Source organism: Chlorocebus sabaeus, chromosome 14, assembly GCF_047675955.1.
Source record: "Chlorocebus sabaeus isolate Y175 chromosome 14, mChlSab1.0.hap1, whole genome shotgun sequence".
Classification (NCBI taxonomy): domain Eukaryota; kingdom Metazoa; phylum Chordata; class Mammalia; order Primates; family Cercopithecidae; genus Chlorocebus; species Chlorocebus sabaeus.
The window spans coordinates 11,501,167-11,527,637 of NC_132917.1; the positions used below are offsets into that span (position 1 = coordinate 11,501,167).

Consider the following 26,471-nt stretch of genomic DNA (forward strand, 5'->3'; position numbering starts at 1 on the left):
TGTACAGTGAGGGGGTGGGGGTGCAGGTGTGTATAGTGAGGTGGGCAGTGGGCACAGATGTGTACAGTGAGGGGGTGGGGGCGCAGGTGTGTATAGTGAGGTGGGCAGTGGGCACAGGTGTGTACAGTGAGGGGGTGGGGGTGCAGGTGTGTATAGTGAGGTGGGCAGTGGGCACAGGTGTGTACAGTGAGGGGGGTGGGGATGCAGGTGTATATAGTGGGGGGACAGGGGCACAGGTGTGTACAGTGAGAGGAGATGGGGGCACAGGTGTGTACAGTGAGGGGGTGGGCACACAGGTGTGTATAGTGGGGGGACGGGGGCACAGGTGTGTACAGTGAGAGGGGGTGGGGGCACAGGTGTGCACAGTGAGGGGGCAGGGGCACAGGTGTGTACAGTGAGAGGGATTGGGGTGCAGGTGTGCACAGTGAGGGGACGGGGGCACAGGTGTGTACAGTGAGGGGGTGGGGCGCAGGTGTGCACTGTGAGAGTGGGCAAGGGCACAGGTGTGCACAGTGAGGGGGCGAGGGCACAGATGTGCACAGTGACACGGAGTAGTGGGCATAACTGTGTGCAGTGAGAGGCGCCAGTGGGCACAGGTGTGCACTGTGAGAGAGGACAGTGGGCACAAGAGTGCTAAGTGGGTGCTGAGGGGACAGAGGGCTCATGTGTGCCCAGCGGACGATGAGAGTGCACTGGCGAGGCCTGGGTCTGGCCTGGGGGGCAGAATCCAAGGCTCAGATTGGAGGTAGCAATGTCAGGGGCACATCCACAAGACAGGACATCTTTTTAGAGTCACAGTAGACCTGCTGCCTCATTTAAAATTCAGTCTTTAATTATGACAATCTCATTTCATCTTGAATTGCACATCCATCGCTGTTTCTGAGATGGTAGATTTCCCGATGCTCATTTCCTGCCTCCGAGTCTGTTGCTGATGTTTTCTATTCATACAGAGTTCCTAAATGACCATCGTTAGTTTTCTTTTCTGGAGAGCTTGCAGTCCTCTTCCAAAGTCCAGTCTCAGTGTCACCTCCCCTGGGATGGGCTCCTTGTCCCCTCTAAGCAGAAGAGGCCACTGCCTCCGCTGTGCTCCCCAAGTGCTTGGTTCTTGCTTTTATTATTAAGTGAAGGATGGTGCATAAAATGATCGCTACCCCCACACCCGCCACTGCTTAGCTGAGAGCAGGGACTTGATAAACGAGAGTTATTCCCCTTTCCCTCATCGCTTTGTGCATGGGGCTGTCTCCCCTGGACCAGTCACTGATTCTCTGGCCAAGGGCCTGGCAGTAGCCATGTGCGCTGGGGCTCACCTGGCATCCTGGGGCTCTGGTTCCAGGTTACCATCTGGAGCCACACAGCATCCGGCCCTTCCAGCTGGCAGTGGCGCAGAAGCTCCTCTCCCATGTGTGTTCCATTGCGGATTCCAGCACCCAAAATCTGGACCTGGGATCCTTTGAGAAGGTGGACTTTCTCATTTGCATTCCGCCCTCAGAAGTGACCTACCAGCAGACTCTGTTCCACGTGTGGCATTCAGGTATGGGATGTTTCGGGGAGAAGTCACGTGGCCTGTGTGGAGAAGCTTTGATCTGCCGAAATCCGTGTTTGGGTGTTGACACTGTTCTTTGCTATAGAGTGGATGGGGCAAGGATCGTTGCCCTTGTTTTATAGATTGTGAAACCTATGTTCAGACACAGTGACTTGCCCAAGATTTTAGGATCTGCTGAAGGTAGAGCCGAAACTTGAACTTTCACCATGTCCCACTCAGGCTAGTGACCTAACCATGTGTTGCTATTTAGCATCACTGATATCCTTGTACTTTCAAGGATATCATATTTAACCACAGAGTACACAGATGTCCAGTGTCTTCACTGAAAAGACTTACTCTTTTGTGGCGTAATGTGTAGCCCTGTGGCGTTCAGACTGAGAGAGGGATTTTGCTGCCGGCAGGACCTTTCGGTTCCCTCTGTCTTACCACGCTTGGGATCAGCTGCTTCGTGAAGCCGGTGCCCCTAGGGAGGGCTGCTGTACATACAACCAAGGCTTGCCTGCACCCCAGCTCCTGGGCAGGACAGTTACGCAGCTGTAACCTGTGTGGGAGCTTTTTCCCTCCCTTTCCCTACTCTCCCATCTCTGGGTCTAGCTCAGGACCTGCTGTATAGGAGTCACTCATCAGGTGTCTGTTGAGTGAATGGAAACCAGGGGGCATGTTGGGAGTTACTGATGTATGTCCATTGTGTTGCAGGGGTTTTACTGGAGCTTGGTCTGGAGAAAGAGCACATGACGAAGCAGAGGGTGGAACAGTATGTCCTGAAGCTAGACGCGGAGGCACAGACAAAATTTAAGGCTTTTCTGCAAAACTCCTTCCAGAACCCGCACACACTTTTTGTCCTCATCCATGACCATGCGCACTGGGATCTTGTGAGGTTAGAATGACTTGATATGTGACAGGTTGACCTTTTCCTTCCTTGAAACGACATATGTGGATGTTCCTGGGGGCTGAGGGCACAAATCCTGAAAAGATGGATGATGTTTGGGCTTGGTGTTTGTAAGCAGGTGCCATGGATGTTTTCCACAATCTTGAACTGTAAGTTATCTCAGGGATTCTCTAGTGCCACCTCTGAAATTTACCATGGTGGAATCTAATGGCTGGAGAAGGGAAGCATGTCTCCCAGAGTCACAGGGCGGGGTGGAGTGGGAGGGTGTTAGTGGCAGAGCCAAGGCCCTCGAATCACAGCCTGATGCCTGATGTGGTTCTTTCATAGTCCACTCAGCCCCAAGGAGCCATGCTGGTGTGGGGTGCAGAGGGTCCTAGCAGGAGTAGCTCAGCTTAGCCCTTCCCTGAAAGAGGCTCTGTGGGCTCCAGTGCCGTGGGTCACCACTGATGCTTGCCCTTCTTTTTTTTTTTTTTTTTTTTGAGATGGAATCTCGCTCTGTTGCCCAGGGTGGAGTGCAGTGGCGCGACCTCGGCTCACTGCAAGCTCAGCCTCCTGGGTTCACACCATTCTCCTGCCTCAGTCTCCCAAGTAGCTGGGACTACAGGCGCCTATCACCACGCCTGGCTAATTTTGTTTTTGTATTTCTAATAGAGACGGAGTTTTACTGTGTTAGCCAGGATAGTCTCGATCTCCTGACCTCGTGATCCACCTGACTCGGCCTCCCAAAGTGCTGGGATTACAGGTGTGAGCCACCGCACCCAGCCGATGCCTGCCCTTCTTAAGGGGTGATTTTACTCACTATGTTAAAATGAACATAAACATGAATTTCAGATTGGCCAAGCCAAGCATCTGGCAGGATTTCTGGTGGTTTAGCAGGATTGGTCATCTCCGTGAGACTGGCCTAGGAGTTGTACGCTCAGACATTTCCTCTGATGTAGATGAGAAAGGAGGGGGCTCCTGGACCAGGTCATGGAGAAAACCTTTGATTGTCACAGATCCACAGATAGCTAGTTAGGGCTGGTCAGGACCTGAAGGATCACCTCGTAATGGGTTTACAATCCAGAATTCATGTATGGGGTTGGGGGAGATTGGAACATTCCGAAATTATAGAAAGAGCTATATTGTGAATATTCATTTTGGGAGTAGGTTTCTCAAAGTGGCCTCCTGCCATCCAAAGGGTTAAGCACTGATTTTTTTTAATCCCCTAGACTTACAGGAGAGAATGCAAAGGCCTTTGTCCCACAGAGAAGTGCAGAGCTGGGCCTGTCTCCCAGACCCCTTGTCCAAAATGCTTCCCAATCCTCTCCTGCTGCCTTTTAAACTGACTCTAGAATCTACTCTTTTCTATCTTTTCCGGGTCGTTTCAAGGTCAGAAGGACTTTGTAAGGAGATAAGTACCCAATCAGATGGGTCTAAAGAGGAACGAATGATTCATGGAACATTCTCGGGGACACATCACTGATCGGGATAGAAGGAGTGTGTGTCTTATAAGAAATCCTCTCTGACTACCGTCCTCCCGCCAGACACATTTTTCCTAAGTAATGAGTCTCGGGAGAGTCCCTGACAGCTACCTGCACTCCAGCCATTTTTTTCTCTATTCCTAGTCATGGACAGAGCCATAATCTTCAATTGTGGGCAAAGTCGGGGGTTCGTTATACATTTATTCAACTGCTTCACCCTTGCAAAATTAGAAAACAATATAGTAATTCAACTGATTGTGTCTTTTCCTCCCTCAGTAGCGCTGTTCATAACCTCTATTCTCAAAGTGACCCGTCGGTGGGATTGGTGGACCGATTGCTCAACTGCAGGGAGGTGAAGGAGGCCCCTAACATTGTGACACTTCACGTGACCTCCTTCCCGTACGCACTGCAGACACAGCATACCCTCATCAGCCCCTACAATGAGATCCACTGGCCCGCCTCCTGCAGCAATGTGAGTGCCACGGGGCTGCTGGGCCCTTGTGTAGCAATGACACTTGGGTTTGCAGAAATTACATTTAGTAAAAGCCTTGACCAATGTGGTTGAGGATAATGGGTTCCAGCTCCTCAGATCTTTGGTTTAACCCAGAGTTAGGTGTAAATCCTTCTTGGTCTTTTTGGAAACCTTCCTGCATTATGCCAGTTGGCCTCCTCATCTCGGAAGATGTAATGCAGTTTGTGTGACATTTCCTCTGGTGACTGCAGCTTTCTGAGGCATTCGGAATGTTTGTTCTATGGCATTGAATGGAGATATTGAAGGTAGAGCCCTTGGGGGTTGGGGACTTTGGGCTCCATACAGAGCGATGCTCAGTGTCTCTAGAAGCCCTAGGAAGGTTCCTGTTTTCCTATCCCTACATCCTTGAGTAGTGAGATGCAGAATCTCCTTCCTCAAACTAAACGCATATCCTCAAAACGTGGTGAGTTTTTAGCTTATCACCTGGCATTTTCTCATCAAAATAGAAGACTAAAACAATTCTGGTAATTGGAGAATTCTGGGTGGTTTGTAGTTAGTTACACAGGAATAACTAAAGGTAAAAGATGAGACTTATTTGGAGTGCCTTGCAATCCTCTGAGAAACTTTAAAAAAATACGTGGCTTTTGTCCTGTGGACCGAGAATCCGTGGTGGCAATAGCCATTGTTCGTAAGGCACTTCCCATGAGCCAGGGAGGCCTTGCCCAAAGTGCTTCCTGCTGTGAGCTCATGCAAGAGGCAGGTGCTAGGATGAGTTCTCATCTACAAATGGGGAACATGAGACAGAGAGAGTTGGGCCACTTGCCTCAGGCCAGGCAGCTAGAAAGTCGTGGAGCTGGGATATGACCCAGCCCACTGGCTCCTTGGCTCAGCCCTTAACCACTGTGCTGTTTAGGGGTAGAGTTTTCATGCCTTTGTGCTTTCAACAAATTCCCCCACCTTTGGAATTTTATGTCTGTGTGAGTAAAATTGGCTAGATAAATGTTTTTTCCATCTACTGATTTTTAGTAGATGCAAGATATGCCAGATAATTGATTTGCTTATTCCTAAAACCAGCTTAAGATTGTAGAAAGAAGCAAATTTGACAAAGACATTTATATGTTAAAATAAGATAAGGCTGATTTTCTTCTTGGTAAAGACATTGGGACCGAATGAATGGAAAACTCCTGAGCGATGGGGACACACCATTTTTAAAGTATGGCAGGTTCTTTGCTCTGCTTCTGCAGGTGGAAGAAGTTTATAAAATGCCATTCAAGCCGCTGCACAGTAGGCACGATTTAGATGAAGCTGCCAACCCAGGTTGTCCACAGGCCTGGCACGTGAACCTCTGGCCGTCCCTGCGAATGCAATGTTGGAGTGACCGATGCTTTTCTTTGTTTTAGGGAGTGGACTTATATCATGAGAATAAGAAGTACTTCGGGCTGTCGGAGTTTATTGAATCCACCCTTTCAGGGCACAGCCTCCCCTTGCTCAGATACGACAGCTCCTTTGAAGCCATGGTCACTGCATTAGGAAAAAGGTACTTATTTCTCTTCTCAGTTACTAGAAGTGCTCAGTAGCTTAAAGGGGAAGTTGAGGTGCATTTAGCCAGCCAGGGAATTCCAGGAAGGGAGACCTTTCCTTCCTGGGTGACTCAGTTTCTCCATGAAATGCACCCTGGTTTTTTTCTTCTCCTGTGTTTGAATCCCTTTGGGTCAGTGAATTCCTTTGTCATGTTGAATCCCTTTGTCATGCTGTTGCTCTAGAAAATTTTAGAGAGGACAGTGAGCAGAAATATGCTGGAATGTGGAATGATGTTTTCGAACCAATGGAGGGTAGGAAAATGGGAGAAAGATAACAAAGCTTTAAAAGAAACTGCATTGATGATCACAGTCTGCTCTGTTTTTATTTCTGATGCGTATCATTTATTGAATGTTTATTTTGTGTTGTTGATTCTTCCATGGACTTTACTGTCATTATCTGATTTGATCCTCACTGCCTCGCTGAGCCGGTTGCTGCTGTTATCCATACTTTGCAAATGAAGATGCTGAGGCTTGGAGAGGCCCCATAGCTTTCTCAGGCCACATGTCTAGCAAGTGACAGAACTGGGTGAGAACCCAGAGTCACTCTGCACAGCCAGGCCTTTTAACTCTGTTGCAACAGACCTCATTTTATACATGAAACTGAGGCTCAGACAGGCTAAGTGATTGCCAGGTACTACATGGTTTATTCGTGGTAAAGCCAGGCCAAGTTTTATAGATGATCTAATGCAAAGGAAAATGCCACTGAACAAAATACCACTGATTGTCAGCATGAGCTGGTCTCTACCCGCTTTTCTTATTGAACCTCAATCTTCTCATTTGCAGACAAGGGATGAAATTTGACATATCCTTCTCAAGCTATGTTCCAAGGTATACTGCTTTGGCTGGATACTAATAGTTGCTAAGCGTAAAGGGGTTCCATGGTCAAACGTGTCTGAGAAACATTTAAGGAAAGGACTTCTTTTCCACGAGAGTTCTTGGAGCCTTCAGCACATCCATGCATGCTATAATTCTCCAGAAGGCTAGAGATGTGTCCAGTAGCTCATGGGACTAGAATTTCCCAGAACACTCTTGGAGAAACTAAATATCTTAGATACTATTCAGTTCTATGATACTGACAGAAATTAATCAGGTCAGTTCTCCAGCATGTGGGTCGACAGCTGAGCTCTCAACTTGCTGCATGAAGTAGCCCTCCAAGATTTCAGAGGCAAGAAAACCAGCCTTTGCCCTTCCTCTGCTTCTCCTCAGGCGGTGAGCACACGTGATGTGCTTAGTATGTTGTAGACACTGGGCTCAGTGCTCTATATTTATTACCTAAAATAATCCTCACAGTGACACAGTGAGATAGGAAATACTGTTATCCCCCTTTTTCAGATGAAGAAACTGAGACTTAGAGAAGTTAGGCCACTTGTCCAAAGTCACATGGGGGGTTTATAGTGAAACTGGACCCCAACCCTGCTTCCTTGGCTCCAAACCCACGTAGCCACCAAGCCATACTGACCAAAAGCTCACAGCTAGTAAAGGATAGGCTGTGACCAACATGCCAGTACATCTTGGTTTGCCCTCTGTTAGTTTTAACCTTGGCAAATCATCTAACCTGTCTAAACTTCTGTGCCCTCACCTGTAGAACAAACCCACCTTCCTAGTGGCTTCTTAGAATTTCTTGAGATAACGTACGTACGCACATTCAGTAACAGTTGCATGCTGAGAGCTCAGGCTCCAAAATCATCCTTCCTGGGTTTGAATCCTGAATCTGCCATTAACCAGCTGTGAGACTTTGAGAGTTTCTCCATTTTCTTTGGGGATGATAACACCTACATCATAGAGATACTGTAAGGATTAAATGGATTTATACACGTAAAGCACTGGAAACAGGGCCTGACACACATTACATGCTCCTGTTGGCTGCAAGCACCACCACCTCCACCACTATCACCATCATCCTCCTGTCTTCTCCCTCCCACTCTGCTAAACTAGAAGCATTGCAGAGATTTAATCTTATGTCTCACTGGGTGAGAAGAGACTATCAATCCCTGGAATGTTGAAGTATGGAGAATCACAGGAACTTCTAGGAATTATTTGGCCCAATCACCTCATTTTATTATTGTGGGAACTGAAGCCCGGAGTGGGACAGTGATTTGCCCGAGCTCATGCAGCCTGTTGGTGGCAACATGGACTGCAGACAGGTTCGACATCTTTCCACCATACTGCACTGCCTTCACTAGGAATCATTTGTCTGGAGAATGCCCTTGAAACTGGTAATTTGAACAGAAGGAGATAAAGGTTAGAACATGGGGTTACTGCCTCTTGCCGCCGTATGTGTGGCCAGACTGTTAGTCCTCCATGTGTCATAAACGCCAGCATACGGCTGGGAAAACTGCTTATAGGACTGTCAGTTGGACACAAACCGACTATAACTTAAAACCAAAAGATCTAGACCTTTGACAACTCCTATTTTTGTTCTAATGTATTGTCTATGGAACCTCTTTCCTTCAGTGCCCACCACAGAGGCTTAAGGGTGGGCGTAGTTCTCTGCTGAGCCACGGCTAAGGTACATTTCTGTGCCTTCCCTGGGGGTGCTGTCTGGAGCTGGGCACCAGAGCCTCCTTCCAATGCTTATCTTTTTTTTTTTTTTTTTTTTTTACATGGCAGCTTTAATGGGGAATAACTGACAGCCAGTAGACCGTACATCTTTTCTTTTCTTTTTCTTTTTCTTTTCTTTTTTGTTTTTCTTTTTATTGGGGGGACACAGTCTCACTCTGTCACCCAGGCTGGAGTGCAATGGTATAGTCTCAGCTCACTGCAACCTCTGCCTCCTGGGTTCAAGCAATTCTCCTGCCTCAGCCTCCCAAGTAGCTGGGCTTACAGGCGCCTGCCACCACACCTGGCTAATTTTTGTATTTTTAGTAGAGATGGATTTTCACCATGTTGGTCAGGCTGGTCTCGAACTTCTGACTTCGTGATCCACCCACCTCGGCCTCACAAAGTGCTGGGATTATAGGCGTGAGCCACCACGCCCAGCCATGTATATTTAAAGTATTCAGTTTACATTTTGATCCATGTATAGACTGGTAAAATGGTCACCACAAGGTAATGAAGAAAAGTTTTCTCCTGCCCCTTTGTAATTCCTTCCTCCTGTCCTTTTCCCACTGTAGAAACGTAGTTTGCATTTTCTAGAGTTTTATATAAATGGAATTGAACAATATGTACTCTGTTTTTGACCTGGCGTCTTTCACTCTGTATAATTATATTGAAATTCATCCATGTTCTTTTATGTATCAATAGGTTGTTCCTTTTCACTGCTGGTGTTCTAGAATAGAATACTATTGTATGGCCATACTAGTTTGTTTATTTACTGGTTAAGAGGCATTTAGGTTGTTTTTCTTTATCTGTTACAGATAAAGGTGCTATGAATATTCATATACAAAGCTTAGTATAGACATATTCTTTCACTTTCCCTGGGTAAACACCTAGTTGTGAAATGGCTGAGTTACTTGATAGGTGTATGTTTAACTTTTTAACAAGCTGCCAAATTATTTTCCAAAGCATACATGGAGGGTTAATTCCAGAACTGTCCCCCACATACCAAAATCCATGCATACTCAAGTCCCATGGTCAGCCCTCTGGAACCCACATGTAAGCAAAAGTCAGCTTTCCATGTCCATGGTTTTCACATCTAGAAAATACTGTATTTTTTATTTGCATTTGGTTTAAAATCCATATACAAGTGGACCCTTGCAGTTGTCAAACCCATGTTATTCAAGGGTCAACTGTGGTTCATTTTACATTCCCATCAGAATTTCAGTTGCTTTACATCTTTGTCAGCACTTGATATGGTCTGTATTTTAAATTTTATTCTTTCTAATAGGTATGAAGCTGTAGCTCGTAATTTTAATTTTAATTTCTCCAGTGACTAATGATGTTGAACATCTTTTCCTATGTTTATCTGCCATTTGTGTATCATCTTTGGTGAAGTGTCTGTTGATAAGTTGACTCCTTTATTATTTTCAAACGACCCAAAGAATATTATTTATAGCTCTATAGTCTCTTCTGATATTAATAATTATTCTAGTTTTCTTTTGACTGGTGTTACTATAGATTATAATTTTTTATCCTTTTACTTTGAGCATGTTTCTCTTTTTGTGTTTAAACTTGGTTTCTTGTAGGCAGCTTATAGTTGAGTCTTACTTTTTTATCAAATGTGACAATCTCTGCCTTTTAATTGATTGCTATTTGATTTTAGTTTCATTGTTATTATTATTATTATTATTATTATTATTTGAGACGGAGTCTCACTCTGTCGCCAGGCTGGAGTGCAGTGGCACGATCTTGGCTCACTGCAACCTCCGCCTCTCAGATTCAAGCGATTCTCCTGCCTCAGCCTCCTGAGTAGCTGGGATTACAGACACACACCATCATGCCCAGCTAATTTTTGTATTTTTAGTAGAGACAGGGTTTTAACATGTTGGCCAGGATGGTCTTGATCTCCTGATCTTGTGATCTGCCCACCTCGGCCTCCCAAAGTGCTGGAATTACAGATGTGAGCCACCATGCCTGGCCTATTATTATTTTTTAAAGAATCTTTTAGGGCTGTTGCCCAGGCTGAAGTGTGGTGGCATGATCATAGCTCATTGTAACCTCAAACTCCTGGGCTCAAGCCATCCCCGCATCTCAGCCTCCCAAATAGCTGGGACTACAGGTGCGTGCCACCATGCCTGGCCAATTTTTGAAAATTTTTCTTGCTCTATTGCCAAGGTCTTGAACTCCTTGCCTCAAGTGATTCTTCTGCCTTGACCTCCCAAAGTGCTGGAATATTTTAGTTTCTATTGCTGTGTTTTCAAGTTTATGAGTCTTATTTTCTATGTTATCTAATCTGCCAATTTCATCCAGTATATATGTGTGTGTGTGTGTGTGTGTATGTGTATTTATCTTACAAAAGCACAGTTTTATAACAAGATTCCTAAGAGAAAAAAGACAATTTCAGGTGTCACATGCATTGATGTACATACACATTGATGATACATCGTTATTGTGTTTATTAATCAGGACTCTTTGTTGCAAGTAACAGAAACTCAACTTGAACTCTTTTAAGAAAAAGAGAGGGATGTACTGACTCATAAAATAATAGGAAAGGTTGAACAAATAAACCATAGAACAGCAGAGATACCTAACAACTTAAGTATTCAAACACTGCCAAGACTGTCTTGTTTTGTCTTTGGTATCTGTATGATGGTCGTATTGTATCTCACTGCACAATGCCTTCCTCCGTGCACTGAAAAACATCACCACTGCTTGATGCTGAGCCTCGCAGTCTCCAGATTCCGGGGGGGGAGAATTATTCTTTGTTATAGTTTGAAAAATTCCAAGAGAAGACTGGCTCAGCCTGAGTTGGGTTTCCGTCCCTGAACAAGTCTGTTGTGGCTGGCAGGGCAAGGTCACGTACAAAGATCATAGCTCCCATGAGAATTCAGGGTCTAGTTTATTTTCCATCTACAACATTGAAGATTTCATCTCTAGAATTTAATTTGTGATTTTTACATCAACAAGTTCAGTCTTTCCTCTAGATTTTTAACCATACAGAATATAGTTACAATAATTGTTTTAATTTTGCTGTCTGTAAATTCTGTCATCTGTGTCATTCCTGGGTCGGTTTCTATTAATCAATTTGTTCCCCCCCCCCTTTATTATTGAAGGGGGCCAGCCCCTCCACACCTGTGGGTATTTCTCATCAGGCGGGATGAGAGACTGAGAAAAGAAATAAGACACAGCGACAAAGTATAGAGAAAGAATAGTGGGCCCAGGGAACCGGCGCTCAGCATGCAGAGGACCTGCACCGGCACCGGTCTCTGAGTTCCCTAAGTATTTATTGATTACTATTTTCACTGTCTCAGCAAGAGGAATGTGGTAGGAGAGCAGGTAGATAGTGGGGAGAAGGTCAGCAAGAAAACGTGAGCAAAGGAATCTGTGCCACAAATAAGTTTCAGAGAAGGTACTATACCTGGATGTGCACGCAGGCCAGATTTATGCTGCTCTCCACCCAAACATCTCCGTGGAGTAAAGAATAACAAAGCAGCATTGCTGCCAACACGCCTCGCCTCCCGCCACAGGGCGGTTTTTCTCCTATCTCAGAAATGAACAAATGTACAATCGGGTTTCATACTGAGACATTCTGTTCCCAGGCGCAGGCAGGAGACAGAGGCCTTCCTCTTATCTCAACTGCGGGAGGCCTTCCTCTTTTACTAATCCTCCTCAGCACACACCCTTCACAGGTGTCGGGCTGGGGGATGGTCAGGTCTTTCCCATCCCACGAGGCCATATTTCAGACCATCACATGGGGAGAAACCCTGGACAATACCCGGCTTTCCAGGGCAGAGGTCCCTGCGGCTTTCTGCAGTGCATTGTGCCCCTGGTTTATTGAGACTGGAGAATGGCAATGACTTTTACCAAGCATACTGCTTGTAAATATTTTGTTAGCAAGGCACATCCTGCGCAGCCCTAGATCTCTTAAACCTTGATTCCATACAACACATGTTTTTGTGAGCTCAAGGTTGGGGCAAAGTTACAGATTAACAGCATCTCAGGGCAAAGCAGTTGTTCAGGATACAGGTCAAAATGGAGTTTCTTACGTCTTCCTTTTCTACATAGATACAATAATAGTCTGATCTCTCTTTTCCCTACAATTATGGATCATATTTGCCTTCTTATTTACATGTCTGGTAACTTTTGAGAGAATGCCAGACATTGTCAATTTTACCTTGTTGGGTGCTAGATATATTTGTATGTCTCTAAATACTGAGTTTTTTTTGAGGGGGAGATACAACTAAGTTACTTGGACACAGTTTAATCTTCCAGGTCCTGGTTTTAAACTTTGTTAGGCAGGACCAGAGCAGTATTTAATGTAGGGCTAACTTTGCCAAAAGTTACTGAGACAAAATTCTTTGAGTAAGTACTCTATAATGTTTCATGACTCTGAGGTGTTCCATATTGGCTGTGGAAACAGGAGCTATTCCCAGCCCTACATGAACTTGAGACATTGTTCCCTTTAATTCTTTTGCAACCAAAGGATTCTTGTTTTGGCCTTGGGTCATTTCCTTACATATGTGCACTGCTCATGTCAGTTGAAGACTTTAGGGAGACCCTCTGCAGATCTCTCCTCTTTGGTACTTTGCCCTGTGATCTCTAGCTGCCTTGGTTTTCCTGGAATTCAGTACCTCTCCTCAACTCAGGGAGACCACCAAGCTTTGCTGGCTTCCCTTTTCCTGAATACATCCCAGAAACTATAGGCAGAAGCTGGGGGGCTCACCTGATTTGTCTCACATCGTTAGGATCACTGTCTTTCACTGCCTGATGTTCCATGTATTGAAATGCAGTTGTTTCATTTAGAGTGTTCAGTTTTTCAGCTGTTTCAGATGGGAGGGTAAATCTGATCCCGTTGTTCCATCTTGTCAGAAGCAGAAGTCTCTGTCCTTTGAGCAGAGCCCATTTTTCCTACTGCACTTTCTTTCTTTCTTCCCGGGCAGCATTATTTATTTTTATTTATTTATTTATTTATTTATTTGTTTGTTTGTTTATTTTGAGATGGAGTCTCGCTCTGTGGCCCAGGCCAGAGTGCAGTGGTGATCATAATCTTGGCTTGCTGCAACCTCCACCTCCCGAGTTCAAGCAATTCTCCTGCCTCAGCCTCCCAAGTAGCTGAGATTACAGGCATGTGCCACCATGCCCAACTAATTTTTGTATTTTTAGTAGAGGCAGGGTTTTATCATGTTGGCCAGGGTGGCCTCAAACTCCTGACCTCAGGCAGTCCGTTTCCTGGGCATTATTTGACCGGTGCACCAGGGGTAGGTAGAGCAGTCTGTGGGCTGCTGAGTCCCCTTCATGCCAGAGTCTGTGGACCAGTTATGCCTTCCTGAGATGGCACTTGTAATGGGAAGCTTGCCAGGCCGGCTTCCAGCTTATGTGACCTGCATAGTGAATGAAGTGCTGAAGGAAGCATGAAGAAAAGGAGGAAGATGGTCAGGAAGCAGGAGCAGGGATGTCATCACAATGTCAGAAATGCTATCAGGTGCTGTAGGAAGGCAAGCTGGCCACCCTGATAGAACTCACAGGGTGGCATGGCCACGATGTGGTACTCATTTCTGTAGGTTGATAAACTACCTTACCTTTGCTACAAAAAGCCAGAGTTAGGGGGACCTATTCCAGCTCGATCAACCCAGAAGAACATTTGCATAAACTGGATACCACTTTATTTATTCCCGTTGAGAAACACCATCATCTACAGGGACCTGGGCTTTTCCATTGGTGCCCTGGGATCTGTTTGACTAATGGGTCAGAGCCACTCTAGGAGAGCAGGTGGTTGTGGGAGCAGCCACCACCTTTGTGTGGGGACACATATAGTAACCACAGTTTCTAAAGCAAAAACTGGGATTCTTGATTTGGCTGGATATGTTCTGATTTGTAATTCGTCTGTCAAATTAAAATATGTTTAGTTATATTTCTAATAATTCACTGTGATCGAAGTGAACACAGAGATGTGCCTTTAGAACTAGGGCCTTCGGTAGCTGCATTTCCATATTGATTGCTGGTGGTTCTCCTGTTTCTAGTAGGAACCTAGGACAACTTAGCCACCTCCTCAGAGAACTGCGCATTATGCTGATAGAGACAAAATAGGCATTTATACCATTTCTTCGTCAGCTCATTCATCGGACAGATATTTATTGAGCAGCTACTAAGTGCCAAATGCTGAAAAACATAATAACAACAAACCTATGTTTTTGTTTCCCAGCTGGAAAAAAAAAGGACTGTATAATTTGGTTTCTAAAGAAGCCTTCTCATTCGGGTTCCCACAACCACCTTCTAAAGGCAGCACAACTGTGTGTAATGCAGGAATTGCCTGTGCCAGAGTGACGGATGTCTTGGGTGACTTGGCAGCAGCAGGCCGGCGGGCGCAGCCGTCACAGGCATGGTCTCTCTGTGTTCCTTGCAGGTTCCCCCGCCTGCACAGCGCGGTGATCAGGACCTTTGTTCTCGTGCAGCACTACGCGGCCGCCCTGATGGCCGTGAGCGGCCTCCCGCAGATGAAGAACTACACGTCGGTAGAGACGCTGGAGATCACGCAGAACCTCCTCAACTCCCCGAAGCAGTGCCCCTGTGGCCACGGGCTCATGGTCCTGCTGCGGGTGCCCTGTTCGCCCCTGGCGGCCGTGGCCTATGAGCGGCTGGCCCACGTGCGGGCCCGGCTGGCGCTGGAGGAGCACTTCGAGATCATCCTGGGCAGTCCCAGCTCGGGCGTCACCGTGGGGAAGCACTTCGTAAAGCAGCTCAGGGTAGGTGCTGTGCGCGGGGAGGGTGGAGGTAGGTGCTGTGCGCGGGGAGGGGTGGAGGTAGGTGCTGTGCGCGGGGAGGGGTGGAGGTAGGTGCTGTGCGCGGGGAGGGGTGGAGGTAGGTGCTGTGCGCGGGGAGGGGTGGAGGTAGGTGCTGTGTGCGGGGAGCGGTGGAGGTAGGTGCTATGCGCGGGGAGGGGCAGAGGGCCTGGGGGTACCTGGGAGAGCTCAGGGGCCCACCAGAGGCAGGAAGTGGCACAAACCCCAAAGCGTGGCCAGCGTGGCTTGCCTAGACCCAGCCACCCCCCAGCCTCCTCTCTATGATTCCCCACCCCTGCCCTCCACCCCAGCAGCACCCCCACACCCCTGCTGCATTGCCTTATGACTTTAGGCCTCTGGGCAGCAGCCTGCTTTCTTTTTTCCTGGCGATCCATTTCCTCTCTTTGTTTAGCTGATGCTTCTTTATTTTCCGCTTTGAGACAGGGTCTTACTATGTGGCCCAGGCTGGAGTGTGGTGGCGCGATCACAGCTCGCTGCAGCCTTGAGCTCCTGGGCTCCAGGGATCCTCCCGCCTCAGGCTCCTGAGTAACTGGAACCACTGGCGTGTGCCACCACACTTGGCTAATTTTTAAAATTTTTAGGAGAAGCAAGGTCTCATTTTGTTGCCCCGGCTGATCTCAAACTCCTGAGTTCAAGCGATCCTCCTGCCTCAGCCTCCCAAAGTGCTGGGTTCCGGGTGTGAGCTGCCTTGCTTATTTTCTGCAGCACTTAGCTTGGCGTCTTTCCTTTTTCAGGAAGCCACTCTCTCCCTCCACCATGCCCAGGGCAGTGCCATGTTCCCTGCCTGTCATCCAGCCCCCCTCTCAGATGGTGGGGGGTGAGGGCCATCCCCACAGAACTCAGCCCCCGAAAGCCTAGCACAGCGCCTGACCCATAGTAGGTTCTCACTCAATCCACAGGTGACAGAAAGTGCAAAAGGGTTAGGGAAAGAACAAATGAGTGGAAAACAGGAATGAAAGGGAGGACACTGTCAGGAGAGAACACAGGCAAGACTTGAACAGCTGGCTGGGTGTGGTGGCTCATGCCTGTAATCCCAACACTTTAGGAGGCTGAGGCGGGCGGATCACCTGAGGTCAGGAGTTTGAGATAAGCCTGGCCAACGTGGAGTAACCCTGTCTCTACTAAAAATACAACAATTAGCCAGATGGGGTGGCACGCGCCTGCAGTCCCAGCTACTCGGGAGGCTGAGGCAGGAGAATCACTTGATCCCTGGAGGTGGAGGTTGCAGTGAGCTGAGATTGCATCACTGCACTCCAACCTGGGTGACTGAGCGAGACTCTGCCTCAAAAAAAAAAAAAAAAAAAAAAAAAAAAAGACATAAGGAGCAGCTGACAACACAGATGTTCTTTCATGCAGCTGGTCAGCTGACAGAGATGTCTTGTACACCCTCTGGTTGACTAGTCTACATGTTCTAGACGACTGAAAATTCCCATCTTTCATGGTGTGCTTATTTGCAGTCTAAAAATTTCCTTTTGGTTAGAAGATGTAGTTCAAGGAGTTTCAATTGGTGTGGGAGGCCATCAGGGTTCCTCTGAGCTGGGCTGGTTGGGAAGGGAGGTGTCTGTGGCTTTATTTCTTTTTCATTATCTGCAGATGTGGCAGAAAATCGAGGATGTGGAGTGGAGACCCCAGACTTACTTGGAGCTGGAGGGTCTGCCTTGCATCCTGATTTTCAGTGGGATGGACCCGCACGGGGAGTCCTTGCCAAGGTGAGTGGAGGGGTGATGCCCCTGGGGGTCTCTGAGGAGCTGGCTGCCTGGGCCCCCTCAGGGAGCATGTCAGGGATCCTGCCATGCCCTGACGGCAGGCAGCACCACTCGCATTCACAGGCACCGTGGGTGGGACCTTCATCGTGGCTTTCCCAGCAGGGGCCGGAGTGCGTCTGAGGCTGGTGCCCTTTTTCCTGATTGTCAGAAAGGCAGTTTGGGCTCGTGGTGATGGCTGTGGCCGGGCTCTGCGAGTGGAGGCCCTACAGCTGGAGTCAGGATTTAAAGCCTCCTGAGTTCAGTTTCTCCCCATGGGGCGCTCTGTGTGCGTTGGGGATGGCAGTTCTGCTTGGGACAGTAAGACACCCGCTCCAGGACTTGCGGCCACAGTTCCTGTTGGTACCTAGGCCGCCGCAATGCCTGGGCCCTCCTGGCTTAGGAGGTGTTCTGGGAGTGGGGGCAACTGACGCTGCTTGGGAAGTACTGATTCTTCCAGCACAGAGTGGACTGTCTCAGAAGGTGTGTCTCTCCGAAGCCATCACAGCCTGGAAAGTCTCAGCCACACATCCACTCGATGTCCCCTGGGGGAAGGTGTCTAGGCCACCACACAGACATGCAGACACTCGAGACTCAGGTCACTGGGCCTCCTGTAAGGCGGTTTCTTGGATTGATAGTGACAGATTGGGTTTTAGAGACTTCATACCCATGGAGAAGAGCAGACGGCCGGCCACAGATAGTAAAAGCCGACATCAGTGGAGTTCCTGTATGTTCTGGGCACTGTCCTAGATTCTTCTTTTATGTTTTATTTCATTTTTCTCTCACCTTAACCCTGGGGGAGAGGTGCTATTTCAGTAGTCCCATTTTACAGATGAAGAAACTGAGGCCTACTGAGATTAAGCCAGTCTGGCTGGCAGTGGGCCTGGCTTCTTCCCCCAGGACCACCCCACACTTCAGCAAACAGCCCTCTGCATGCTGCGTACTCATGGGCCAGGGGAAGGGGGGCTCCAGAACATTTGACCTTGGTTGTTGCTATTTCACATGGATTAATTCTTTTCTTCTTCAACTCCTTAAGGACTGAGACAATATCTTAATCTGTTTTAAATTTTAGCAAGCATTTGCTGAGTACCAGGTACCTTCTGTAACCTTCTTTATACCAGGCACCTTCTGGTACCTTCTTTGTACCAGGCATCATGATAGACTTTTCATATAAAACTTACTCCTTGCTGCAGTAGTATCACCATCCTGTTTTATGGTTGAGTCAATGAACGATCATTTGCCTGAGGTCACATGAGCAGTAAGTTTCAGAGCCCCATTGGAACCCTCACGTACCCCTCTCTAAGCCCTTTGCCTTGGTTGTATTTCTGGTGCGTGAGTCTGAGCATGGGGTTGGCCTTTCCTCTCCTGCTCACAGGTAGCATTGCCTGTTGGTGTCTGACTTGATTGCCATCATATTTCTAGCATCTAGTACCCTGGCATGTGTTCACTTGGATTGAATAATTAAATGCCCACTGATTACATTTAATCTTAATCACAGTGGACTTAGATGTTTTTTATTTTTATTTTTATTTTTTGGAGATGGAGTCTCACTCTGTTGCCCAGGCTGGAGTGCAGTGGCGGAATCTCAACTCCGCTGCAGCCTCTGCCTCCTGGGTTCAAGTGATTCTCCTGCCTCAGCCTCCCGAGTAGCTGGGATTACAGGCACCCGCCTCCTCACCCGGCTAATTTTTGTATTTTTAGTAGAGATGGGGTTTTGCCATGTTGGTTAGGTGGTCTTGAACTCCTGATCTCAAGTGATCGGCACGCCTTGGCCTCCCAAAGTGCTAGGATTACAGGCGTGAGCCACCGCGCCCAGCCAGATGGTTATTAATATTTATTCCCATCTTTCAGATGAAAAAATCAGAGCCTTATAGCAGAGCTCAGGTTCAAGCCCCTTTTTTGTCTGGCTCAAAAGTTAATGCAGCACAGGGCTAAATGCATAGTGGGTGTCCCCAAAGATTTACTATTATACTGAATTTGTTGCTGCAAGCTCCCAGTAACACTGTTAGCTTTTCCACTTGTATGAGTCCCTGGGTCCTCACCAGGAAGGTGGGGTGTGGTCCTGATCAGTGCTGCCTATAGCAGTGGGAACAGCACCCCACTTGTGGAAGGCGCTAAACAGACACTCTCTTCTGTGTCTTGCTAGGTCTTTGAGGTACTGCGACCTGCGATTGATAAACTCGTCCTGCTTGGTGAGAACAGCCTTGGAGCAGGAGCTGGGCCTGGCTGCCTACTTTGTGAGCAACGAGGTTCCCTTGGAGAAGGGGGCTAGGAACGAGGCCTTGGAAAGTGATGCAGAGAAGCTGAGCAGCACAGACAACGAGGATGAGGAGCTGGGGACAGAAGGTGAGGGGTGGCTGCCCTCAGCCTAGGTGTCCATGTCTGCACATCTTTCTTGGCTTCTGAGCTTTGAGGCTGCCTGTGCTTATGGAGACAGCCGTCTCCAGTTCAGCAGGATCCTGGGACCTGTCTGCTGGACAGCAGCTCTGGATGAGAGGTTTCCAGTGTTGGATGAAATGGCAGAGCTCTCCTTGAATTCAGATTTTGCTTGTTTTCTCCCCGTCTCTTTGGTGGTGTGAGAAAATGGAAATCCCTATAGAGGTTCTTCCTAGTTCCAGAATTCTTAAAGACTAGGAAGAAAAATTAAGATTTTTTAGAGTTCAAGTTCAAAATTTCTTAAGAGTTCCTCGTTCCACTCACTGGTGGGATTCTGACCTGGTGTGATTTGCTTGCTTATTTCCTCTGTGCATCAACCCAACAGTATGCTGTCCATTTTTAAAATTTATGAAAACAGGCTCATTTGCAGACTCTTCAAATCCGATGCCATCTTTTTAATAGGACACATAAATGATAACATCACAAGGCATTGACTGTAGTCAACAATGTGATGAGAAATATGTAGACAATCATACAAAAACTAGAAAGCATTTATGGAGTGTGTAGAGGGGAAGGAGGTGGGTGTGGGCACTAGACTGGGTCTGTGGTCTCCCTCCTCTGTCTTGACTATGGGACCTCTGCTAGCCTCAGCTTGCTTGTCTGTAAAATGCAGATGGAAAGACCTGCCCGCCTGTAGCCATCTTTTCGAAACACAGCAGGGACTTTGATTTAATTCTTTCACTCGTGGGTATCTGCTGCACATCTCCATGCTCCCTGGCGTCTCAGGACCCCTTTCTTTAGTTTCACTATCTGCTCCTCTCTACCCACAGCCCCCACTGCACTGCCCACTGGCCCGCATTAAACTTGCAGTGGCCGGGCTGTGCTCTGCCCTCCTGGCCTCTGCGCTCGATGCACGGCTGCCCTTCCTGCACGGCTGCCCTTCCTGCTGCTTGGAGTTTTCCTTTCTCTGCTTTACCTGGAAAGCCCGGTGGCCCTTCAGGACGAAGGCCAGCCGCCCCCTCTTCCAGGAGATGCCCTGCTTTTCCCGCAGGCTCCCCGACCCCTCTTTTTTGCATCTCCTCTACCAGCTTGCAGCTGTGCCTCATGGGCAGGGGCCTTCGCTGCACCCAGAGTGCCTCCCTACACCGCAGTCCACTCCCTCCTGTCTCCTCAGTGTCCTGTCCGTGGTGGGGGCCTGGAAGATGGCAGTGAATGAGTGAATGGCTGGGGAGAGGTGATCATGGGAACACACTTTACACACTGCAAAGTGCTGGGCAAGTGTCAGGGATGGTTATTTCGGTGCATTCTCAGCCTGTGTGTTTTGAAACAGGCTCCACCTTGGAGAAGAGAAGCCCCATGAAAAGGGAGAGGTCCCACTCCCACGACTCAGCATCCTCATCCCTCTCCTCCAAGGCGTCCGGTGAGTCTTCCCACGCGGGAAGGACCAGATCAGCGAACTGGTTTTTGAGGTTTCAGAGAATGAAAAGAAACATATATAGGGCTATTTGCTGATCCTTTATTTTCCATCAGAACTGGAAAGATAAGGAAATCTTTGAAGCACTGGACTCTAGAGAGTAAATGTTCTGGTGAACTTGGGATCGGAGAACTTGAAGACTGAGCAAGACTGTAGGGTTCCGCTGCCCCTGTCCTCAGGTGAAGACCATGGACGCTGCCCCTCACTGTGGCTGGGGCCTCAGACTGAGTCCTGGCCATGTTAGGGGCGGGTCCCCAGGTGTTCTCCCTGCTGCTGTTAGTTTGGGAAAACCCTGTGCCCTGTGGGGAGAGCAGCTGAGCACAAGGAGAGAAACACACGGAGACTTCACTGGGGGAAGAGCAACAAAAGGCAATACAAGCTCATGAGCCCTCCATGTAGCCAGAGCCACAGGAGGTGGGCAGTGCCAATCACAGGCTTTACACAGTCTCTGCCCTAAGGGGTCCGTCTGTCTCCGAGAGCGGTCAGGACCACGAACATGAAAGAGTGTCCCGTCTTCCCGCCACAAGCATTATGAGGGCCTCCTTGCTATCTGGATCAGCCCTGAGGATAGATGAGATATAGACCTGACCTCAGGGAACGAACTCATCGTTCTCATAAAAGACGTACTATTTTGCAGTCGTTTTTCGCACACATTTTCACTTCACATATGAGGAAGTCTGTACTTTTGTCCCAAGGCAGAGGGCAGATTTCAGGTTAGGTGAGGTTACCACAGGTTTGAGAGAGCAGCTGACCCCCAACCAGGCCTGGCAGAAGGTGTTATAAATGGAGGAAGCCTTAAGGGCTGAGAGGCTCAGGGGCGAGACGCACAGGGCCTGGGTGCAGGGACAGGTGCGCTGGCCGCAGGCCCCCATTGCAGGAGGCAGGGAAGCACCTAGCTGTGGCTGGGGAAACAGCTGAGAGTCGCTGCTGTTTGATCTGGGATGGGGAAAGGTCAGAGGTCAGAGCCCACCAGGAGACTGGCTGGGGGCATCTTCTTTTTCCCTCATCTCCTGTGCCTGTGCTCCCAGACACCCCGATGGAGTCAGCACTGAGCCTCTTCACCCTCAGCCCAGAGCTCAGAGACCGAAAGAAGCCCTGCCTCATAGGCCGGAGCTCAGTCAGAATAGCCAGCGCTGCAACCACTGGGTCTGTTTGCCTGAAACAGTACAGGAGGCCTGGGGCAGAAACAGGAGCCACCGGCAAGCTCTGGGACAGCTCACTCCTGGGACGAGTCGCCCCTGAGATTGGCCACTCCTGGGACAAGTCACCCCTGAGATGGGCCACTCCTGGGACGAGTCACCCCTGAGATGGGCCACTCCTGGGACGAGTCTCCCCTGAGATGGGCCACTCCTGGGACAGGTCACTCCTGGGATGGGTCACTCCTGGGACAGGTACCTTCTAGGACGTCCCTGACCAGGTTCATCTCTCCTCAGGTTCAGCGCTCGGTGGTGAGTCCTCGGCTCAGCCCACAGGGCTCCCCCAGGGAGAGCATGCCAGGTCGCCCCAGCCCTGTGGCCCCACAGAGGAGGGCAGAGCCCCTGGTGAGAAACAGAGGCCCCGAGCAAGTCAGGGGCCACCGTCGGCCATCAGCAGGCACAGTCCCGGGCTGACACCCCAGCCTGACTGCAGCCTCAAGACCAGCCAGAGGAGCGTCCAGGTGTCGGTCACCTCGTCGTGCTCCCAGCTGTCCTCCTCCTCGGGCTCATCCTCCTCATCCGTGGCACCTGCTGCCGGCACGTGGGTCCTGCAGGCCTCCCAGTGCTCCCTGACCAAGGCCTGTCGCCAGCCACCTGTCGTCTTCTTGCCCAAGCTCGTGTACGACATGGTTGTGTCCACTGACAGCAGCGGCCTCCCCAAGGCTGCCTCCCTGCTGCCCTCCCCCTCAGTCATGTGGGCCAGCTCTTTCCGCCCCCTGCTCAGCAAGACCATGACGTCCACCGAGCAGTCCCTCTACTACCGGCAGTGGACGGTGCCCCGGCCCAGCCACATGGACTACGGCAACCGGGCTGAGGGCCGCGTGGACGGCTTCCACCCCCGCAGGCTGCTGCTCAGCGGCCCCCCTCAGGTGGGTGTTGCTCGCTGCCCCAGCACAGCCCCGGACTGGGGGGTCCTCACACTCCCATCTGGAGGGCAGGCATGGGGGTGACCGCACCCGCGTCTTGGCTTTTCACGTTTCCCATGATGGAATCTTCTCCAACGGCCTGGAGTGGACCAGAGGGAGGAGGGCGGGACTCATCTGCCACTCAGGGCTGGTGGCTTCCATTCCTTCCTGTGTGATGTTGGGGGTGGATGGGAGACCTCTCTGGGTGTATCAGACTACGGTTCCTCACCCCACGTCATCTCACTCGGCCACTGCGCATGTTCTCTAACAAATAGAAGCAAAACTCTGGGTTCTCCACTGGAAGGTTTCGGTGAACCATGAACGGAGAACTGGGGGTTCTGTTTCCCCGTCGCAGCCCTCCCCCAGTGCATGGCGTTTCCTTAATAGCGAAAGTCCATTTCACCTCTCAATGGCAGAATCTCCTGGGCGTGAGCATGTGGGGAGGAGGAGGGCTAGGGACTGAGGTCTGCTCTTTAGAACGGAGCTGGGCTTTGGGGTTGGAATGCGGTTCAGTATCCATTTGTGTCTTAAACTTGTACAATGAACAATATTACTTTTTCTCATTTAAAAAGGACAAAAGAAAATGTTTCTTACCAAGGAGTCTCCTTGGTAAGATTTAAAATTTAAAATTGTTGTCTCTTTGATAGGTGAAAAATAATACATTACAGTTTTACCAGTAAGATTGACATATTCTTGTATTTTTACTGGTCATTGATACTTCTTTTTCAGTGATTTTCTGGTTTTTCTTATTTGTTTTTCCTTTAGGCCATTTGACATTTCTTGTTGATTTGTAGAAGTGCTTTAGATATTACAGATTTTTGTCCTTTGTCTATCATCTGTATTGCAGATTTTTTCTCTGAAGCTTCCCTGTGCTTGGGTGTCATGTTTTCCTCTGTAAACTTAGTTATTTCCATTCATTGGCATTTGCTGAGTTGTAGCATGAACCAGGCGTTGGGCTCAGTGCTTGGAAAGCACATCCCTGGAGTGGCTCTTTTATTATTGTTATTATTTATTATTATTGTTATTTTTCAGACAGAGTCTCGCTCTGTCGCCAGGCTTGAGTGCAGTGGCATGATCTCGGCTCACTGCAGCCTCTGCCTCCTGGGTTCGAGCAATTCTTCTGCCTCAGCCTCCTGAGTAGCTGGGACTACCGGCAGATGCCATCACGCCCGGCTAATTTTTGTATTTTTAGTAGAGATGGGGTTTCACCATGTTGGCCAGGTTCCTGGTCTCCATCTCTTGACCTCGTGATCCACCCGCCTCGGCCTCCCAAAGTGCTGGGATTACAGGCGTGAGCCACCCCGCTTGTAGTGGCTCTTTTACAGGGGTGCAAGGAGGGTACTGGGCCAGACCGTGAGTACTTCTCAACAGTAATAACCAAAATAAACTAAGATTAATAGGAGGTATGCTACCTTGAAGCTTGGCTGGGGAAGCAGGGAGCTCTGTGTTACAGGAAGCAGGAGAAGGAAGAAGATAGTCGTTCTTTTCCTGGGTTTAGAAGGAGAAATACAAGAAGCACTTTTTAAAAATGTCTTATGCAATGAATTTTGCTGTCTTGTACAGACATATGGATTAAGACAAGCAATTTGCAAGATTCGTAAGACATTATGTTTTGTAGTATCCTAGTTTTTGGAAGCAGCTTTCTTCGGCTTATGATAAAATTCTGTTTCTAACAGCTGAAAAATGCGGCTGGTTAAAATCTAGAGATGCGTTTGCGACAATATTTAAGCAGGAAGGCCTCATGCTTGTGGGAGTCCATTTGTCCACCTGCCATGCTTGTTCCCTTCAAATATCTTTGCATCCACGGGGCTCTCATTTTAAAGACAGGATCTTCAAGTGAGGCAGATGGCAGGAGCCATGCCAGGTGTTCAGCCGGTGCCTGGCACATGGATAGGGCTTCCTCACTGGGGGTTTTAACTCCCATACCTTTACAGATCGGGAAGACAGGCGCCTACCTGCAGTTCCTCAGTGTCCTGTCCAGGATGCTTGTTCGGCTCACGGAAGTGGATGTCTATGACGAGGAGGAGATCAATATCAGTGAGTTATCTGTTTGGGGATACGTGGGCTTGGAACCACCTGCATCACTTTCTCAAGTGACTTTAATTTTATATTTCACTTTCTAGATGGAATTCTCAGATTCATGATCAGACTCATCCCAAGGACCTTATAGGGGGTGCTATTTATCTTGTAGTCATTTTTCTCAGTATCAGGCCTTTGCTGTACGGATACAATTATGATTAGTAGATGACTATTTACTGAGTACCTTCTGCATGTGGAGTGCTGAACTTGATACTTTGCATAAGTTACCATGTTAATTTCCCAGGCCCAGTGTGAGGTAGATGTTCCATTCTCCTCATAAATCACATGCCTGGGAGCCCAGCTGAGTAGTGGCAGGGCTGGATGGAATTAGATTTGACTGCTGCCTCTGCAAAGCAGACTTACCCCTCAGGAGAGGTTTCCTGCTCAGGCAGCTGGGCAGGGAGGTCAGTGTCTTGGGGCACAATAGAAATACGTGAAATGTGGGGAAAATCCTGTTCTCGTTTCCAGAACAGAGTTTACCCTGATTAAGATCAGCTTCTTGGCCTGGTGTGGTGGCTCACGCCTGTAATCCCAGCACTTTGGGAGGCCGAGGCGGGCAGATCATGAGGTCAGGAGATCGAGACCATCCTGGATGACACGGTGAAACCCTGTCTCTACTAAAAATACAAAAAAATTAGTCGGGTGTGGTGGCGGGTGGCTGTAGTCCCAGCTACTCGGGAGGCTGAGGCAGGAGAATGGCGTGAACCCGGGAGGCGGAGCTTGCACTGAGCTGAGAGCGCGCCACTGCACTCCAGCCTGGGCGACAGAGCGAGACTCCATCTCAGAAAAAAAAAAAAGATCAGCTTCTTTTTGAGCTCATATAAAATAACCTCCCCTGTTTCCTCATCATCACTCCTCCCAGGGGCTCATAAACTTGGTCTGGTCAATGAGTCTGCTGTGCTGGGAGAGCGAGCTTGTCAGACAGTCCTGTCTGTGTCGTGGAGAGCTTGCCAGCCAGCTGCACCGGTGCTGAAGGGCACTTGGTGCGGTGCTGTCAACTGTGCTTCAGTTTTGATTTGGAGAAAATCTGGAGCCAAGGAAACCCGTCCAGCCCTCAGCCTTCCCTCCCAGGAAAGGAGAGGCTCTTCAGCCTGGCTCTGAGTTTTCTAAGGTTTCCCTACGGGTTGGAACCACATTTCAGATGAAGTCAGCAGCCCTGCTGAATTTGTCTCCTTTCTTTCTTGGACATACCAGTGATAAAGACAGAATCTGAACCCAGTTTGTTCAATGATAAAGCCCATTCTTTAAATCTTATCTCTTTCGTTGAATAGGGATAATTTCTGTTTTATAGGGTTTTATAGGGATTAAATGTGACACACACAGAGCACCAAGACCTTTTTTTTTTTTTTTTTTTTTTTAAGACAGAGTCTAGCTCTGTTGCCCAGGCTGAAGTGCAGTGGTACCATCTCGGCTCACT

General features: G+C 48.6%; 1 protein-coding gene across 8 annotated transcripts in view; it reads left to right on the forward strand.

Annotated features, from left to right (window-relative positions):
* GREB1 (growth regulating estrogen receptor binding 1) overlaps window positions 1–26,471 on the forward strand; it is a 159,035-nt gene that overhangs the window by 113,606 nt on the left and 18,958 nt on the right. For 7 of the 8 annotated variants that reach the window (XM_073022788.1, XM_073022791.1, XM_073022789.1 and 4 more), the window contains 10 exons: window positions 1,334–1,531; window positions 2,240–2,420; window positions 4,169–4,364; window positions 5,765–5,901; window positions 14,886–15,225; window positions 16,876–16,991; window positions 19,171–19,370; window positions 20,731–20,820; window positions 22,308–22,939; window positions 24,910–25,012. In XM_073022788.1, coding sequence (XP_072878889.1) covers window positions 1,334–1,531; window positions 2,240–2,420; window positions 4,169–4,364; window positions 5,765–5,901; window positions 14,886–15,225; window positions 16,876–16,991; window positions 19,171–19,370; window positions 20,731–20,820; window positions 22,308–22,939; window positions 24,910–25,012 — 2,193 coding nt within the window. The remainder of the gene's footprint in view (window positions 1–1,333; window positions 1,532–2,239; window positions 2,421–4,168; window positions 4,365–5,764; window positions 5,902–14,885; window positions 15,226–16,875; window positions 16,992–19,170; window positions 19,371–20,730; window positions 20,821–22,307; window positions 22,940–24,909; window positions 25,013–26,471) is intronic. The other variant, XM_038006579.2, reaches the window with a different exon arrangement.